The sequence below is a fragment of the Parasteatoda tepidariorum genome, chromosome 6, assembly GCF_043381705.1.
Source record: "Parasteatoda tepidariorum isolate YZ-2023 chromosome 6, CAS_Ptep_4.0, whole genome shotgun sequence".
NCBI classification, from domain to species: domain Eukaryota; kingdom Metazoa; phylum Arthropoda; class Arachnida; order Araneae; family Theridiidae; genus Parasteatoda; species Parasteatoda tepidariorum.
Window position 1 is genome coordinate 47532950 of NC_092209.1, and position 15248 is coordinate 47548197.

Below are 15248 nucleotides of genomic sequence, written 5' to 3' on the forward strand. Positions count from 1 at the left end.
AATTCACAAAATCCGTGTCGTAGAAGCCCCTCTATCCACCTACTGATTATAAATATCGATATCTCATACATATTATAAAAGAACATCAGTTATTTAGTTCTTGAGTTCTTCAATAGTATTCCAACCTATTCGAAAAACTCTCAGAAAAAAGGCCCATTAAAATGGAAATTAAAAGATGTTTTATTTACAATTAATGATATTGAGAACCTCTTTAAGCTTTATTGTTCACAAAATATTATTTTAAAGTGCTAAATAAACTATTTAAAAATTTGCGCAAATAAACCTTGTAACAGTGATGGTCATAAAATCTGAAATAAACTTCCAGAAGGGAGAAGTTGAATTTATCATTATTTGAGAACGCTTTCCACACTTGGTTTGCAGATGATGTTTCATTCTCGATTTCAGAGGGTTTCTTTAGACTTGTTTTGTTAAGGTCGTTCAATCTTGATATAAAAAGGCTGTCTATGCATGCTTAATGTGACTCTCACAACGCTTAAACTAGAACAGTTAAACGTAACATTGTTTCAAGCTTCTATATTCTAATCATTTATAAACATTATTAAGCATTGTAATAAAGGTTGTTGCTGATATTAAAATTAATCTTACACTGCTAGCTCAAATATTATCCCAAGTAATAGAAATATTTCACGTTCGTTTGTTTCTTTTCATGTAAATACTAGCAATAGTTAAATGCTTTGTAAATAAAAACACAAAAATTATATTCAAAATTTTATTTCATTATCCTAAGAAATATATATACAAACGACGTTTCTTATTTGACACATTTTCGTCATAAAAGACTTTTAATATACAAATTTCTATTAGTCTATAAATGCATCTTTCTTCCAATTATTTAAACTCACTGTACAAAGATGTGATACAAACATTGCTTCATTTCCTTAACAAAAAAACAGTTACTTATTAACAAAAGAGATTACTGTATGCGTAAGATGAAAAAATATTCAATAAATAAAGTATGTCAGATAAAGTGAAGCTGTAAAAATTTTTCTAAAAGTATTAAGTAATGGCCTTTTTTAACTAAACAGTTATAGTTTAGCAAGAAATGTATAAATACAATTGGAAAAATAAATCGTAAAAAATATAAATATCGTTCTGTAAATTAGAAAGTAGATTCCCTCACTAAGTTCTCTGTAAAATAGTAAAGTAGAAAATAAACACGAAAATATTTGGAGATATTAATAAAATATAAGTAACGGCCACGCTTTTTGTAATATAAATAATAATTGTGCAGTTATGTAGAATTTCAAATAATAAACAGTTTTTGCCATTACGTTATCTGTAAAATGCGGAAATAGTACAAAAAATAACTACTTCAGGCATGAAATATTAAGTAACGTTCCTGCTTTAAATATTGTTCTAATATATTTTTTTAATCATAAAACTAGTGAAAAAATTTTATATAACTTTCTAACAAAATTCAAACTGTGTTTTGTTATTAAAAAAAATTATTTCCTGACCTCAATATTTCAAAAAAATAATTGAAAACGAAATAATAAAATGTCCAATTCTTTTAAAACACGCTATCCAATCATACAATGTTTAACAAAAACAGACATGAAGACATATTAGAAAGCACATCAGCTCAGCGACAAAAATGGAATGTTTAGTAGAAAACAAAAGTAGTATAAACACACAATTCTTTACAAAAATTATTTTAAAAAATAAGCATAGCTTTGTGCACTACGATTTCTTTTGCAATCTATTTGCATTTTATCACCTAAAATATAGCATATCTGCTTCAGCTTTCTGCAGCAGATAGTTACATAAATTATTTTTTTTCTGCAAGGTTAGTAACACTTCAATATCTTTTTTTTAATAATAATAATAATAACATTTCTTTGTAGATATCACAAAATTTGAAACACTAAGTAAGAGTCTGTTTTCGTATTTCGTCGTTGAGGTATCCACAGTAGCAACATAGAGCTGATATCGACAATCAAGACTTGAGCAACTCGCGGTATACTGATGTAGTACTTTAAATACTATCTTAGGCTTTGAAAAGTTTTTGAATGCCCTGGCACTACAAAAATTGTCTTTGTCCACACCAAAATCTTGGATATGTCACAATAGTGTAGAAGCTATATGTGTGTTTGTGACACAGCTCTGTGTTGCATAGTCGAAATTGGCAATATTTTTAAATATTGGACGATTGTCCATTTGTAAAAAGCTTCTGTTATAATTCAGTGACTGGATTGGTGTTCCTTCTGGAGGACCAACTTGTGAATCTGGAAGCACCGGAGAATCCCGAGCCACTGAAAGAAAAAAAGAATTGCTTAAACGAAATATAAAACAGTTTAAAACAGCATGAAATCTCAACAAAAAAATCTCAATTGCAGTAAATTTAATATAAGACGCGATGGCTCATTGTAGAGAGAGTTCACCTTCTTATGAGCAGGGGTGATTGTGAGCCCAAGTCAAAATTTCGGCAAATATCTTGAGTTTAAAAAAAAAATTTTAAAAAAAATGTTTAAATTGAAAAAAAATTTAAACAAGGTTTTTTTTTCCTTTTTCTCAATATTTAGTTTACTTAAAATATATTTAAAATTTTACACATACCTATACCATTTACACAAACCTATGATGACCTGGAGAAGTAATTAAAATTTACAAATATGTCTTTCTTTTTTGAGTTTATGATTATAATCACTATTTACTGATAAAAAATGAATATTAATCATGAATATAAGCTTATAAAGTATCTCTCTGGCTCTCCTTTACAAAAAAATAAAATAAACTGTGTTTTTAAGTTCCACCTTCAAAAATTTGATTTCCGGAAACTTCTGTGATCAATGATTTTTTGAAACGTCTGGACCTTCGATCTCCGGAAACTTCCGGATCACTGTTAGCGAAAATTCCGGAAATCCGGATTTTTCAGGAGCACAATCAGTCCTGTATAAGGGAAACTAAGTTCGAATCCCAGCTGTGGCAGGTTGAAAAGAATTCTTCTCCCTGCCCTCTCCGATCACAGTGCTGACTTAAAAGTTTCTTCAATGGTAGACGAAACATGGGTTAGAATCCCCTTACCGTCGGACTAACCATGAGATGCTTCCGTGCTTTTCCTCTTCGTGTAAACAAAGGCGAGCAAGTTCCACCGAAAAGTCTTCCACTATTATAATTTTATTACTCGCAATTTTTTTTAAAAACACTGCAAACAAGAAAGCATATCTACCTAACAAAACGTAAAAAATTTAAACAATGTATGTTAATATTTCAACAATGTTTTAATTTCATATAATTATATTTTCAATACCAAGATCATCATTTCGTATCGTACCATATTTTTTTTAATAGAAAATAGTTTATGAAGCATTAACACATATATATCTATACTGAAGAATAATAATTTTAAAGTATGTTATCTTTCTTCCCAATAGCCCATTCATATTGAGCCTTATCCCTAAAGCAAAAAGTACTAATAGCAGAACAATTTGGAACAATTGTTCATTATTGAAAAACATCTCCTCTCCTTTCAATAATGACATTTCCCTTATTGATATAAAGCAGTGTAAAAAAGAAAATGTATTACTTACTTGAATTTAAAAAATCATATAATTTTCTTTATTTTATTCTTATTTTTGAACCGAATTTCTATTTTTGTATGAGCCCAATCGACGTGATGAAACATGCTATAGCGATATAAGTGTAAAATCACAAATTCGTATCGTGTATAGATATTGTATCGTCCATGTAAGAAATTGTTAGTTCATGAGTGCATACACACACAGACAAACACACGTCGTAAATATTAAAATATCTATTTACTTATAAAAGGAATGGATTTATAAAGACAGAATTAAAAGTATTCATAAATGTTTCAATATTAATTATTTTATAAAATGAAAGATTTCGTCATCTAAAAATTTTAATAATATATCTAGAAAGAGTTATTACCATTATTAATACAAATAATATTAGTATTCGAAAAAAATTTATTATAAATTATTAATTCAAATGATAGTAGTTTTCTTGAATACTCTCCGATCGTTTATAAATAATAAAAGTTAAAACTTTATTGCCTAGGTATAATTCTACTTCTTCACTGTAAAAATTTCTAGATCAAATTACGGTAAAATGTACCGACACTCAGGTTGCCGGTACATTATCCCGGAATCTATTTTAACCGGGACATAAAATAAAAAATCTGATATACCATTATTTTACAAGTAATAATTACCGCAAAATCACTGAATCCCTCTAATTAAATAGGTATTACTGTACAAATTACAGTACATTACGCTAAAAATGGATATTACCGATGATTCATCCAAAGGTGCCGGTACTTAATACTGTAATTTGATCAGGAATTTTTTACAATGTGGTAGCTTTAATTAGCATAATAAGCTTCGTTATTATTGATATTAAAATTATTATTCATTTCAATGAAAAAAATTTTAAATGATAGAAAATGAACCGTATTTAAATAATTAGTACAAAAGTATTGAAGTTTGAAGTAAGGTTATTAAATTCACAAAATTAATTCTTTGCCAGAAACTTTAATAAAACATTTAATGTGACTGGTTAAAACAGAATACATTACATACGCAACACATATTACTAAACCCTTTCCTTTAATTTTAATTTCCTCGTTCTAACTTCGAAACTTAAATTTGGTTTGGGAAGTTCATTCATGAATTAAGCAAGTGATTTAAATAGTTAACAAAGGTGAGAAATAAAATATATTCATTGAACCGTTAAGCCAGTTTTCCTTTATTTCGATTTAAAAGCGAACTCTAACATAAACTTTCCCTTCTTCTTAGAAACAGAACAAAATCCCTGAGATATTTGACAGAATATTTAATCTTTGTTGCACTATCGCAAAAGGGTAAACTGACTTTTTTTGACTTTCTCCAAATTTGTTTCTTTGACTGTTCAAATAACATTACTATTTAAATTTCAGATAAAAGTTAAGTAATCCCTTGTTCTGCTTCATCAAATGTTTAAAAACAATGAAAAAGCTTCTGTGAATGAAGTATTATCATTGTAGATTAGGAAAAGGGATTTAGATACGTTGTTACTATATTTATGATCCGTTGTGCAAATTCAAAAACCAGACATCGCTTAAGTATGTCTCGATATTTAAATTAAAGTTTGCGCAAAATTGTTGATACAAGTTAATTATAAAATAAATTTATGCAGTTGAAAACTATTTAAAGAAACTCTTGAATCAAGATTATTGTGAATGACAAAAACAATTTTCTCTTATTCTGCGAGTAAACGTTATAGAGCATAAGTTCTTGGCTAACTATTTAAAACAAATTTTAATAGTGAAGAAGATGCTAATGCTAAGCAGTTTAGAAATAATTTAAATAAAAAAATTCAAAATATTTTCGAAAACTTTCATTAAAATTGTTTACAAACTCGAAATGAAAAAAAAAAAAATTATGCATATTATTTCTTTGTTATCTTCTCCTCTTAGTCAATATTTGTTCTGTTGTTGCTGAGATTAGTATATTTTACATTATCTTTCTCATGGTCCAATGCTTTTATATAATATCATTTAACTACCAAATAACATTATATTTTGACATTAATTGTTTTCGTAGTAAATCATCAAATTTGAAGTTCTTACAATCACTCGTTTATTTCATTGCGATCGAAATGAGAGTAAAATTATAGCCATCAATCATTGATTTTCCGCCCATTTTAAACTGTTGCCTTTAATAATACTCAATTTGAACTAATGAAAATTGAATCTCAAACTCTATTTTTAAAATATTCTAATTACTTTATATTTATAAAAATATTTTATTCATGAGTGAGTACTCATGGCATATGTTACGTAACTATTAGATGTTAAAACGTAGGGAGTTACATAATCGTATTAATAAAGTTGCAGTACCCTTATGTTGAATTAAAAATGCATAATTTTCGAAATATATTTTCATAATTATTATTATTACTATCAGATTTTCATATCATATGTTTTAGGAATATTTAATGTCTTACAAATATACTTATTACTAATAATATTATAAGTTTCTTTTACTTTAGCACATAAATTTTATAACAAATTATACAAAAAAAAAAAAAAAAAAAAAAAAAAAAAAAAAACGTTAAGATAGGTTAGGAATTTAAAATAAAATAATAAATGCAAATAAAATAGTTAAAAATAAAATCAAATAAGAAAAACAAAATAAAATCAAATAGGAAAAACAAAATAAAATAAAATAAGAAAAACAAAATAAAATAAAATGAAAATGACATCTACCTACATGGAGTCCGCTCCATCCCTCATATCATACCACTGATTATCGTTTTTATTATATTTTTCAAATTTAGGACTGGCATTTGAAGGATTAAGCGATGAGGCGCCATCTGGTGGCATTTGTTGTCTAGATCTTCTATTATTTCTCTTCATTGACTGGTTATCGAGGCTATCATTGTAGTCAGGCCTGAAATAATGCAAAAACATTTGTGTTTAAAGTCAACCCGCAAGAAATATAAGATTTATTAGTTATTAATCCTAAAAGTTAATTGATTACTTATAAGTAATTTATTAAAAATGAACCATTGGTGTCACTGTAGAAAAGTCAATTCTACATTTTATTAGTTTTGTCAGAGAAACAAGCCAATACATTCCTGTCAAATAAGAAAAAGTGCCAAATGATCTTACATTCACTTCATCTATTTCAACATACATTTCTCTATTAAATCTGAAGTATTTAAACGACAGTAAAATATATGAAGAGTTTCTACTCTAATGCTAGAGCATATAAAATACTACTCATTTTTATTTTTATCTTTGCGCTCCATAATGGCTGTAGTCTGGCCCAAACGATTTTAGAGCCACGCTACAGCAAAATCTTAACAGTTAGATTGAAGAATTGAAGAGGTTATCGAGTTTTCATTCTTTTTAAATTGAATTTATAAAGTTTTCCATAATTGTTTAGCCATTTGTTTTATTGCAGTTCCATGAAATGTTGATTCGCTAAAGATGTCGTTTGTTAATGAAGAAAAAAATATCTTTTGCTAAATAAAATTGCGATAAATTCTGATATTAATATTTTAATTTCTTACTATCTTTCTTGTTCTTAGCTATATTTCTATGTATAATAAAATACATATATATAAGGGTGACATGCACTATTCATCATTTTAAACTAAAAAATAAATGTTGAAAAGCTTTATTATTGAAGTTTTTTTTTCTGCATTTATAGCAGAATTTATTTTATGAGGGATTGAAATAATCAACAATAAATAAAAATATGCCAAAAGTATTTTTCCGTATTATAGAATCATGAACTATAATACTGAAAGACGATTCACTCTGACATATTTATAATAGAATATGGTAATAAGCACCTGGCCTCCGCAACACGCTCCCTAACCACCGGAAGCATTATATTCGAGTTAATTTCAATTCCCTAAAACGCTATAGGAAAAAGTTAAGTGCTGTTAGACACACAGTTCTTACCACAGGAAATCGTACTCAAGCTACAGAATAAACCTCAATAATCTTACAGTTTTTTCTACGACAGTATATTAAAAGCGTAGCATATATAGGAATAAAAAAGGAAGGAAATGCTTTATGGATAATAAAACTTACACTGAAAGGTCTCCGTTTGCGTAAGCAGCTTTGATGTTGTCAACTGTACCATTCGGCGTACTTCGACTACCGTATGGATTACCTAACGTTTTTCCCATAAGTGGATTTTTGATATTATACAACCGCTGCTGCTCCCAGGAAGTGTGTCTTCGTCGGACTTTCCTACAATTAAAAAACGTCATTAAAATAAAACTAAAAATTGCAAATCATTTTTGTGATATCTGTAAGTTTTTACTTATATTAAAATTGGGTTAACTAATGGAATCTTTTAAAGAAACTATTTTTTCTACCATTGATCTTGTTAGAAATTTAAAAAAAGTAAAGTCCACTTTTTTGTAACATTTTTTTTCGTATATGGCACATTTGTATGCATCTGTAAAGAAAAAAAAAGTATTAAAAATTAAACTGTATTTTGTAATTCAGTTAAAACTTCAAAACTTCTTCCATTCAGTTATGTGCGTTAAGTTTCGAGAAATTAATGAATAATTTAAACTTTTTTGTGAGATTTTACCAAATTTTTTGAGGTATGTACAATAACAAAAATGGACTTAAATATTGTTTTTGATTTAACTGATAATAATACGCTTAATAACTAATAAAATTTTGTTTATTTTATATGAAAGTTGCAATACTTTAGTTTGTCTTTGATTTTATGCCGCATTTGGAAAAAAATAAAAGGAATCTAAGTCTAAATGCAATTATTTTTTTAAATTTAAATTTTGCGCATATTTTAAATATTGCGCAGTTATATTTGCACTTTATTGATACGCTTATATTATTCAGTTAATATATCATTCAGTTACTCCTTATATAACAAAACTAAATCATATCTTGTTTTCTTATTAACATCGATATTTTCTTATTAACATTTTTCGCAATATGAAATAATGTTTAATAGTCTTGTTTTTAAGTAATAAAATAATATTTCAAATTTAAATTTTTCTTTATTTTTCAATTTCAAGATTTCAAGTTATTATTAGACTCAAATTTTCGAGAATTGAATAGACGTACATAAGAAATATTTATGGTACATATTATTTTCTTTTAAAAAATGTCTAACAATTTCTTCTATTTACTTGCATCAAATGATATAAAATTTAATCAAAGCATAAGATCATACTAAAAACAATTTTGTCAATAAATTTAATTTAAAATTTAAATCAAGTTTCAATTCATTTAACTCATCATTACTCCAACAAACTACTAAATTCTTATTCTAACCTAAGTAAATATAAGTGTGCATCTGGGGAAAAAAACAGTTCTTTACTTTAATATTGCAACACTTTTAAGCATTTTAACCAAAAAAACTATTTTGTAATAAGTTAGATTGAACAAAAACTATTTTTAAAGATAACTATCGAAATTAGTCGTAAAGAAAAGAAAAAAGGCACTGGATTAATGGCTCATACTCAAAAGATCCTTCTAAAATAAATCAATTACCACAAAAGAATTCTTTGTTTTAAGCCATTTTTCAATAACTTAATTACCGTCATCTAAAACCAGATCTACGAAATTTTAGGAATTTTACTTCCATTAAAAGTCTAGACACAAAGTTAGCATCGATTTCCTAATCATAGAATTCTGACATTTTCAATCGAACAACTAATATATAATTTTCACTTTTCGCAACATGAATTAATAAAGTTGTTTCATACTATATTATCGAAAAATAGAATTTTTGGTAGAAGAATAGTAAAAACTCTTGAGAAAACTACAAATAAAAATTTCCTTATCATTATCGCTGATTTATTGCAATAATTCGTTTCAAGGAATATCTGAAATTTAAAAAAGCAAGTAAATATTGTAAGTGAAAAACTATTGACGAAATTCACATCGGTGGAATCAATTTCATATTCATTTGATTTATATAAAAAGGTATTTGAATTTTTCCCTGGAAATCCATAAAACAAAATTATATCATTTAAAAGAATTATTTCATTTAAATGGGGGAAATATATCTAGTTTTTTAGCACTAAAACAGGTTCTTCATCATAAAATTGAAATATAGATATTATTTGTGCACTTTTCGCACTATTTAGCTTTATTCTGAAATAGTTGGAGAAAATTTGTTCTGATATTCTTAATAGTATTATAAATTTAAATTCAATTGAATATAAAATTTCTAAGTAATAAAATTATAAGTTAACTTATAAGAAATAAATAAAAATGGTATTGAAATATACTGTTTCTAAAAGTTCATAAAATAAATTTGAATTAAGTGAATCGAATATTTAGAAATAAATAATTTCATTTATTGATAAAAATACATTCTGTATTTTGATACTGAAAAAAGGTCATCATGACAGAACTGAAAAGGACATTATTTGTGCCTTTTGTGATATTATTTGTGCACTTTTCGCGTTCTTAGCTTTATTCTGAAGTAGTTTGTGAAAATGTGTACTAACATTTAGTTTTTTTGTCTTGACTAAATTTAAATATAAAAAAACACCGCAATAATATTTATTGTTCAAACGCATGTAAGAAATATTTTGTTTTTCTCCGAAATCGCTTAACAAATTAAATTAATTAGCAAAGTACAACACTACTAGATTACAAATTGACTCAAAACGCTCGATGTAATTTTTTGTTTTTGCTGTTATTGTCTTGTCTATGAGAGTGCTAAAACGTACAAAAATTTGGAGGAAGAGTTTTGTAAGTTTTTGCGCCCAACGACTGTATAAGATGTCCTCTGGTGGTGAGACGAGTTTAAACAATTAATCTAGAATAACCTGGCAGATGAAAAGGTGTTTTGGCGTTAATTGGGCAATAAGGTAGAATCTGGTGGTCTTGTCTGGAGGTATCTTCACGTCCCTAAAGTGTCGTGTCCGGTGTCTGGACAGTTAAGATTTTGAATGAAAGGTTTTTATAAAGAGTTCTTGAAAAGTCTGCCCTTGGCGATTGCATTTGCCCCTGCTAAATGCGTTTTTTTGTTTAATTTAAATTTTGTTTCTTATTGTAATCGAGTTATATTTTTTCGTTTTTTTTTTTTCATATTTTATACTTTGTCATTCAGTTTTGCATTCATTGCCTATTCATTCAGGTGTGAAATATCCAATAATTTCTTACTTCGCAGTTTAATTTTCACCGTTATATACAATGCAGAATGTTCAGTTTAGTCGTAAGATATGCATAAATAGTTTTAGTCATTTACCTTTTCTTGCAAGATGAACAAAGAAGAGCGATTCCTAGTACTGCTCCAAGGAAAATAACACTGCTCAATGCAATGATTGCGATTTCCGTTGTTCCCATTTGGCTTATCTTTTCTTGAACAGAAACACCTTGTATTCTCTGAATATTAAAGTTGTCCAAATTTGAAACTATTAATTCAGAACGCTGCTCCAGAGAACTGTGAAAATGGGAAAAAATTTGTTAATAATACATAATAAAAATAAGTGTATTTACCAAAAAATTTTCTTACTTAAATAAATAATCACAGAAACTAAATCAATAAGATATTACCTGATTAAAAACTTCATTCACTTCAAAAATATATAAAAACCAATGTTTCAAGTGCCTCAAAAATCAGACAAACTAGACGCCCTTAAAAATTTAGACTTAATGAACACGATATGTCCATTATCAAGAATTCGATAAATCATCTATTGCAGGGCATTGTTGGAATATTAGGCATAAATTCAATTTCGACAATTTAAAAATCGTTTCCACCACACTCACATCAGCTCATCTTGATTCCCTGGAATCATTTTCCATTCATGGGATTTCCGTGTTGTTAACGACATTAGTTCTTCCATATAGCACGCAAAAATGCATTTTACCCTGAATTGCACCTCTCTGCCAATCTGGTCTTTCTTCTTTTGTTTTTCATCTTTTTTCTCTCTCTCAGCTACTGTGATTTCTCTAGTTTTGTTTCTCACCTTTATATTTTCCTTTTTCGTTCTGCACATTTACGTTTTTTATTTCAAATCACTTTTGTTCTTCTCATTCACGTCCTGGAATCTGGGCACCTATTTTTGAAGCACTTGGAATGATTCGGGTATTGTTTTCTATTTATATATTTTTGAAGTGAATTAAGTTTTCAATCAAATAATTTTTCTTTATACTGCTATTTTCAGTACTTTTAAGAATACTCACTTCAGCAGAGTTTCAGTATCAACAATATCATTGGTGTCTCGATGTACAGCGTATAAGAAGAGGTCGGTACTGCAAAAATGAAAAATATTTTATTGAATACTTTTTTTATCAGTTCCCGTTACAATAATGTGCTGAATTTCTCTATGCATTTTTTTTAAGTTTTAAAACAAAAACGGTACCTTTCTCTATCTTCATATTCTCCTTCGTGATGTGGTTCTAATTTCGCCATTTTAACATCGTAACCAGTTAAATTGCTCAAGTAACTGAAAAGAAAAAATTCCAATTAGGTAAAGATGTTTTTCTAAAAAAATAATTATTATTATTTTTAACTTATCATAAGAGTCTAACTTGTTGAGTTTATTTAAAAAGTAAAATATTTTCAATCTCTGGCAAAATTTTTTGCGCTTTTGTCAGCCCTAGTAATGAATAAGATGAACTAAAAGCGAATACCAAAGAAAAAGTACCTCAATATCTTTTCAACATGTTGCTCAATTGCTAGCGGCGTTCTTCCAGCAACAAATAGTACCAATTTCGTTTCGGGTAATACATACACCTAAAATAAAGATAATATATAACTAAAGTTTCATAATATATTATAAAAAAAATGAACTTAACATATTTGATAGATAAGTAAAATAACATGAAAAATTTTAAATATTTCGTTATACAAAAGATTAATTCAGTACAGAGTATTTTTTTTAATGTCCAGAAGAGACGAGGAACTATGATATTAGGAAGGGATTTCTTATATTACGAAGGATTTTTAGGTCCCAAAAGGAATTTCTTGGAGTGATAAATAAATATATCTTTTCAAAAACTAATTATGCGCTTCTGTAACGCAGTCAGTTAGAACAAACCTAACGTATTGTTGAAAAAGGAAATTTATGGGTCTGAGCATATACTCGAAGAATTTAAGCAGCATATTTATAACTGTCCTTTCACTTGTACATGCGTAGCATGATGAGCGTAAAGACTTTAAAGTGACGTACAGAAAGTTTTGAAAATTTTGAATTTAATGGGATGGTCACTTCAACAAAATTAAATCTAAATATTAATACTGACAACCGCTTATTCCTAGCTGAAAATTATAGTACTTAAAGTAGCATAATAAATGTTAGAAACAAATGTTAGCAAACTTTTCTTCAATTTAATTAGTACTAAATGCATAATCGAATGACCTATGTTTTTTTATGTATTTGAATCATTCTTGTGTCATAGTGGTAAAACATTTTCAAATCACATTGTTTTAACTTCAAAAATAACTCTTTAAGTTTACATTTTGTTAACACAAAGAAAAAATATTACTGAAAAAATTTATAAATTGACAGCTAAGTTATTTAATTCTTGAATGATAAGCAGTTTTTTATCTGTATGATAAAAGCAAATATTAAATGATATAAAATACCTAGATATTTTATGAATCAGCTAAAAAAAATCAAAAGACCTCACCGAAAATAGCCCAAAAGAAATAAACGTTGCCCAGTGGCCTTCAAACTAAGAATCTCAATACCTTGAAGTTCATTCCTTTAAGCCCGAAAATGGCTACAAGTTCTACAATTTGAGTTTTTCAGTGAGTGTGCATGGAGTGTTTTTGACAGTAATGTCCTGGTGTTTAAATTTTTCGTCAGTCACTGATGTCTTTGTAAATGCACTATCAAACTAAGCTTTCTGTTTAACAAATTGATTTGGTTTGTTGAATGGTACTCAATGAAAAGTTTTCATATTTTAGCACTTCTGATGGTTGGATAAAAAAAATCTGCTTTTAGATATAAATTATAAACTAATGATGAATTTCTTTTTCTACTAGTTTGCCTTATATCTAAATATTCCATAAAATATTTAATTTCTATACTATCCATAACTTCACGTATTTCTGTTATCATAAAGAAAATCAATTTCTGTTAAATGCTTACAAATATCCAGCAAGCATATAAACGATTTCAATAAATTAAATTACATTGGTGGAATCAGTTATAAAACAATCACGCTGCATCCTTAACAAAACTTTAAAATAATAATGGAAATACTTACAAAAACATTAGCAACTGCTGAATGTCCATTTTCACTTCCTTCACGATCTGTTGCTTTCACATCAAATCCATAAATTCGGCCACCATCGAGGGCAAATGTTATCATTGACCGAACTACGCCAGATACAGGATCAATGTGGAATTTGGTGGATGCATCTTCCGGTTTGCGTATGATCTCATAACGAATGGCACTGTTGTATCCCACATCCAAATCTTTAGCCTAAAGAAATAAATATTAAATAAACGGTTTGCGTATGATCTCATAACGGATGGCACTGTTGTATTCCACATCCAAATCTTTAGCCTAAAAAAATAAATATTAAATAAAGAATTTTCAGAAAATGCACAATTGGATGTTTGCAAGTATCGTAGGTAAATCACGTCATTTGTCGATTCGAAAGTCATTCATGTTTGACACACACTTGACGTCACTTAAATGTATCCAATTAAATCAGATTTATGTCACATGATTGGGCTTAATTACTTCACTTCTTCTTGAGTTGCAATCTTTCAATTATGAATTTAATTTAAATAAATCTAAGGGAATAATATAATTCTGAATTTTAGTTTGTATGCTTTAAAAATAATTTTCATTTAAGTTAAAAACACATTACGGATCAAAGTAAAATCTTTAATTATTAAGAGTTTTTGAGTATTGCATGTTGATGCATAATGAATTTACCTCTAAAAAGATACAAAATTTTCGGCAGTGCATATTAGAAATTGACTAGAATTTTCATAAATTTAAGATTAATTTTTTTTCTTTACAAAATTACTATACGTTTTCAATTGAAGGTATTTCATAGAAAATTTCGTGACTGATATTCTAGTATTTAAAGAAAGAAAAATTGTTCTTAATGCATCATAACTTTTGTATTAAATTCATTGTTAAACGCGTAACTTGAACAGATAAATAAACTAAACGATTTAAGTAGGATTTTATGATGAAACAAGTTCAGGGGCATCAGTAAAACTCATTTTAAGATTTTCTTAAATATGCAATTTTTTTCAAAAACCATATTTCGTAAGCTTTGAAGATTTTTGAGTAGAAACTTTTTAATTATTTTGAAGACCAAATCCCACTGTGACCATCATATTTTGGTAGAACATTACACGTTTGTAGATGACATGAGTTATTTTCTAAATAAAATGAATTCACTAAACAGTTTGAAGGTGTTTAGCATACTTTGTAAGCCTATTTCTTAACAAAAAATTTCTCGATTCATTCCGAAGGATTTCTGTAGGTTTCCTATTCGAAATTAAAACTTTAGACAATACTTCTAGATAAGCAAATGGTTCTAGATAAGCAAATGGCTCAAAAAGCATTTTGAACAGTTTCAAATTTTCTCCGGTTTCTTTTTTAAAGATTTTTTTCTGTTGGAACATTAAAGAAACTTCGGCTTTGAAGCAACATTCTCCAATATCTTTTATTATGGATTCTGTTAGGATAAATCAGAGCTAATATTAGACAAAAATCTAATCCTGTAGTCCGATTATTTTATGTTTTTAATTCTGGCTAAAACAATGATAATGATAGTCCTTAAGTTTTGAAATGAATG

The 15248-nt window shown here is 27.6% G+C and overlaps 1 protein-coding gene across 1 annotated transcript in view; it reads right to left on the reverse strand.

The window, feature by feature from the left end:
- Positions 1–716: 716 nt before the first annotated feature.
- Positions 717–15248, reverse strand: part of LOC107436315 (protocadherin Fat 3) — a 204753-nt gene continuing 190221 nt past the window's right edge. The window contains exons 59-66 of the mRNA XM_016047974.3: positions 13691–13909; positions 12124–12212; positions 11839–11922; positions 11660–11728; positions 10719–10913; positions 7568–7729; positions 6234–6413; positions 717–2273 (exon numbers count right to left, since the gene is read on the reverse strand). Coding sequence (XP_015903460.1) covers positions 2195–2273; positions 6234–6413; positions 7568–7729; positions 10719–10913; positions 11660–11728; positions 11839–11922; positions 12124–12212; positions 13691–13909 — 1077 coding nt within the window. The 3' untranslated portion in view covers positions 717–2194. The remainder of the gene's footprint in view (positions 2274–6233; positions 6414–7567; positions 7730–10718; positions 10914–11659; positions 11729–11838; positions 11923–12123; positions 12213–13690; positions 13910–15248) is intronic.